At 30.2% G+C, this 4302-nt stretch overlaps 1 protein-coding gene across 1 annotated transcript; it reads right to left on the bottom strand.

Moving 5' to 3' along the window:
* Positions 1 to 2590: 2590 nt before the first annotated feature.
* On the bottom strand, positions 2591 to 3422 carry LOC131654781 (lachrymatory-factor synthase-like). The gene has a single exon (XM_058924714.1). The coding sequence runs from the start codon at positions 3330 to 3332 to the stop codon at positions 2802 to 2804; it is 531 nt and encodes a 176-aa protein (XP_058780697.1). The 5' UTR covers positions 3333 to 3422; the 3' UTR covers positions 2591 to 2801.
* Between the last annotated feature and the right edge of the window lie 880 nt (positions 3423 to 4302).

Below are 4302 nucleotides of genomic sequence, written 5' to 3'. Positions count from 1 at the left end.
GGAAGCGTAAATAGCACGAACTTCTTCAACGTTAGGGTTTGGAATATGTTCGTTTTCACCAGACCTTGTGGTGGATTGGAGCTTTAGAGCAGGTTGAAGAACGTTGGAAGATGAAGCCATCGGATGAGTTTTGAGAAATTCAGATTTGAAAAGTTTGAAGATGTTGGTTCCTTTGTTTGATGAAGAAGACGGAGAAATAGGAATGAGAAGTTGTAAAAAGAGTGCAAGTCCAAAGTATTTAAAGGTTTAACGGAAACCCTTTTTTAAAATCTTTTGGGTAAAACCCAAAGGACACGTGGCGAATGATGATTTAATCCAATGACGGTCGAGAGATTCAGCTTTACTCCTAGTATATAGGAGTAATAATCAGGAAGTAAGGTCAAGGACGTGGGAATGTAAGTTATGAGAAGACATTTTGAGAATGACAAGACGTTTCGGAAACAGAGATTATCAATGATTATGACGTTTAGTCAGTAGTCTTGGAACTATCAAAACTTAATAAGAGACGAAATCTTATGATGGCAAAAAACGCCTATTTCTGTTGATCTTCGAAACAGGCATTTATTGGGGGCAATTTGTTAGCTGAAGATTTCGTTGAACAAATATATGTGCTTCGAAGGAGTGCATAATCGAAGGCAAGGTGGTTACTGATGACCATCTCTGAGAAGTATAAAATGGCTACTGATGGCCATGTTTCGATAGCAGGAAATGTCTAAGTGTTTTATGAAGGTGATGGCTACTGAAAGCTATTGGAAGGATATATCCTCGAAGACTTAGACAAAATTTATAAATTTACTTAAGTATTATTATTTAGCGTGTTTGTTAGTAAGTGTTTATTAGCATACTGCCACGCGTCGAAGATGGACTCAGGCGGGAAGATTTGAAATTCGAAGATAGTCACGTAACTGCTTATTCACAGATGTCATCGCTGGAAGTTCTTATGAGAAACGTGGCAGCAGATTAGCGTAGGGCCGTTATGGTCGAAACTAGTATAAATAGGAGTTTTCATGATAGAATTCCGTGTGTTCATTTTGTACAAATCACTCACATATTTACTCAAGTATCAAGCGTTAACGAGAACGAGTTCGCTGAGAAAATGTACGTATGACACCACCATCTTAATACATGAGTATTATCTTTTATTGCTTTTCGTCTTTGAATATCTTTAAATTCTTGCATTCTATTTACTTCTTATCATTTACATTACTGTATCTTTAACTTTCATGTTATTTACTTTCATGTTATTTACTTTCATGTTATTTACTTTCATGTTATTTATCTTCATGTTACTTACTTTCAAGATCTTTAACAGTTTTATGTTTTAAGATTCTTTTTAACAGAATTGCATGTTATGTTATATGCGTTGTCTACATTTTAAAGTCATAATCACATATAATCAAGTCATCACTAAAAAGTGTATGTTTTTAATCGAATAACATTTGTCGAAGACAACGAATCATGAACATGGTTCTAAAGAATATTGATAACAATCTAATTGACTATGTGTCCTAGGATCAATCTAGTCGATCCTGCGAGTAACCAAATCATATTTATTATAGTTTGGAGGACTAGCGGTTGTTTACCGGAAATCACCGTAAACAGTTAACGAACTTAGTTTTTAGCTCATACTCAGCGTATTTGGTTCATGAACCTAGTTCAACGATTTAATTTCCGAATCGAGTTTCGAACTATTTTCGAGTTAGTTTGGTTCATTGTCAGCCCTACATACAATAGTAATGGCAATAAAGAGAATTTATAAATATAGAGAATTTTTCTATTGACTCCCTAATTTTAATAAACTTTTTTATAGAAAGGGGATGTCTTTGGAGATACATATCCGAAATATTTCAATTTTTGGTCTTGAAATGTTTAGGATATGCATTTCCGAAAAAATAATTATTATTAAAAAATTAAAATCAAGGTGAATCAATATGATTGTATAATTAATTGTATTAATTAAAAATATTATTAAATATATATCATTATAATCAAGATATAATAATAATAATATTAACTTAATAAATATTTAAATTAATATTTTATTTTATATAAAAAATTAATAATAATAATAATAATAAAGATATTTATTTTCTATTTTTTATGATACATAAAAGAAATTATTTTATAAACTAATTTTCAAAAACAATTTTATAGTTATAAAAAATCATTTTATAAACAAATATAAATTAAAAACATTCTAACTTATATAAAATTATTTTAGTTTTCAAAATTTCTTAAATAATTTTAAAGTTAAAAATTATCTTACTAAAATCCCAATTTATTTCGGAGATGCATTTTCGAACTTCAAAAAATCTAAAAAAAAAATTTACTTCAGAAATACATTTTTGAAATAGAGATATTTAGAAATTTTTGCTGGAATTACCCCGATAGAGGGTCAGAAAAAAATTCTCTAAATATAACCCACTTCTTTCTTCTTTCTTCATAGTTTAGAGAAGAAAATAAATTAAAAGACATAGGACCCACATCAAATTAATCTCTCTTTCCTTCTTCTTCCCAAACCAAACAAGAGAAGTTTGGTATTTTGGTATTTCTCACCAACTTCTTTCTCACCAACTTCACTCTTCTCTAATTCACTTAAAACAAACATACCCTACACATTACACCTTAAGTTTTGGATACTGCAGCAACAATAACAAAATTATTTTTAATTTCTCAAGATAACTTTCTAACGGCTCAAAAGTGATCCGAGACATAAAAAAAAGTAAAGAGCTTAAGTTTATTATATTACATCACACAAAACGATGACAATAAAACACACACACAAAAAAAACCAATTTATTCTAAGTTCTAACATCAGCAGTTCCAGAGCATTCAACCTCAATCTTCTTAGCCATGAAGCGAAGACAGTACTCAAGATAAGACTCAAAATCTTCCAAACTCCCACCTTCCACCGGATCACAAACAAACCCCCACTCAATCAAACACCCAACACTTTCACCATCACCCTCCACCGAAACCACTTTCAGTGTCGCCACATAAGACTCAAGTCCCATGTTGTTCTCAACAACTTCATACGACAAACAACGTTGTACAGGATCCATCATCAACAGCTTCTCTTTCGCCCACTTAACTGTCGTCTCAGACTCCGACACAGCATCCTCAACAACCGCTTTTACGGTTGAGGAACAGTATCGAACTAAACCGGGTTGTCCTTGAACACCTTCAACGTGGTAACATGTATTTATTGGGATCCATTTGTGGAGGTTACAGAAATCCTCTAAAGCTGGCCATGCTTGTTCGGGAGAGATGGTTGTTAGCTGGACGGTGAGTTTGCCTTCCCAAAGAGGTTGAGGTTTGGATTGGTGTCCCATGGTTGATTGCGTAGAAGGTAGGTTACGCGGAGTGAGAAAGAATGTGGGGAAGGAGACATTTATATTGTCAACTACCTACCACTCTAGAGTATAATTAATGCGAAGGAATCGATAGTGAACCACGCAAGTTCTTTGAACCGTCGAATATTTATTTATGTGATGAGTGCTTTTCGTAAGGGAAATAGATTCTCACCGAATTGGAGAAATTTTCTAGCTGGCATGATAAGGTGTTAGATGAATTGAGTACGGTATTATTTTTTGTTTAGTTTATACTTGTCGTAATTTCATTCCTACACAGCTTAGCAATTCAAATTAAAATATTTATTTTATTTTTATTTATTATATATTTATCATTTACTAATAAATATAAAGTGAATATCAATTTTACATTTAGTCCAAACAAAATATTCAATTTAGTTCCTTAAGAAATTTAAATATAGCTTTTAGTCTTTGAAAAATTAAATCAAGATAATTTTTTTTTAAAAAAATTGATAATTTATAAATATCAAAAAATATAATTTATGTCTAAGATATGCGCGGTTTTTAATAGAATAGTTAAATATAAAAGTTTTATTACAAATCAATTTTAAAAAGCATAATAAATTTTACGCATTAAGATCTATTTTAAATGATCCAACTACAAACTAAGCATACATTATATTTATTTAATTTAATACTTTTAAGTTAAATCTAAATAATTTAATCCTTTACTATTTGATGAAGTGGAGAGGAAAGAAACTAAAAGACAAAAGAAATTAAATTAAAAAAAGTAATTTAATAGTATCTTTAAGAAAAAAGAAATAATTATTTAAAATATGACATCATTGTATTTTCAAATAGTCATATTAAAAAGAAAGAAAAAAATAGGATTTCATTTCAAGTAAAGTCAATAAAAATTGTTATGATATAAAAAAAATTTGTAAGGTCAACAAAATACTATATAATAAATTGTAATAAAAAAAACTTAGTT

Source organism: Vicia villosa, linkage group LG3 (assembly GCF_029867415.1).
Source record: "Vicia villosa cultivar HV-30 ecotype Madison, WI linkage group LG3, Vvil1.0, whole genome shotgun sequence".
NCBI classification, from domain to species: domain Eukaryota; kingdom Viridiplantae; phylum Streptophyta; class Magnoliopsida; order Fabales; family Fabaceae; genus Vicia; species Vicia villosa.
Note: the sequence above shows the minus strand (reverse complement) of the source record. Positions and strands in the feature narration are given on the sequence as shown.

Coding starts and splice junctions, on each gene's coding strand:
- LOC131654781 (XM_058924714.1), bottom strand. CDS start 3,332: ATGGGACACCAATCCAAACCTCAACCTCTTTGGGAAGGCAAACTCACC.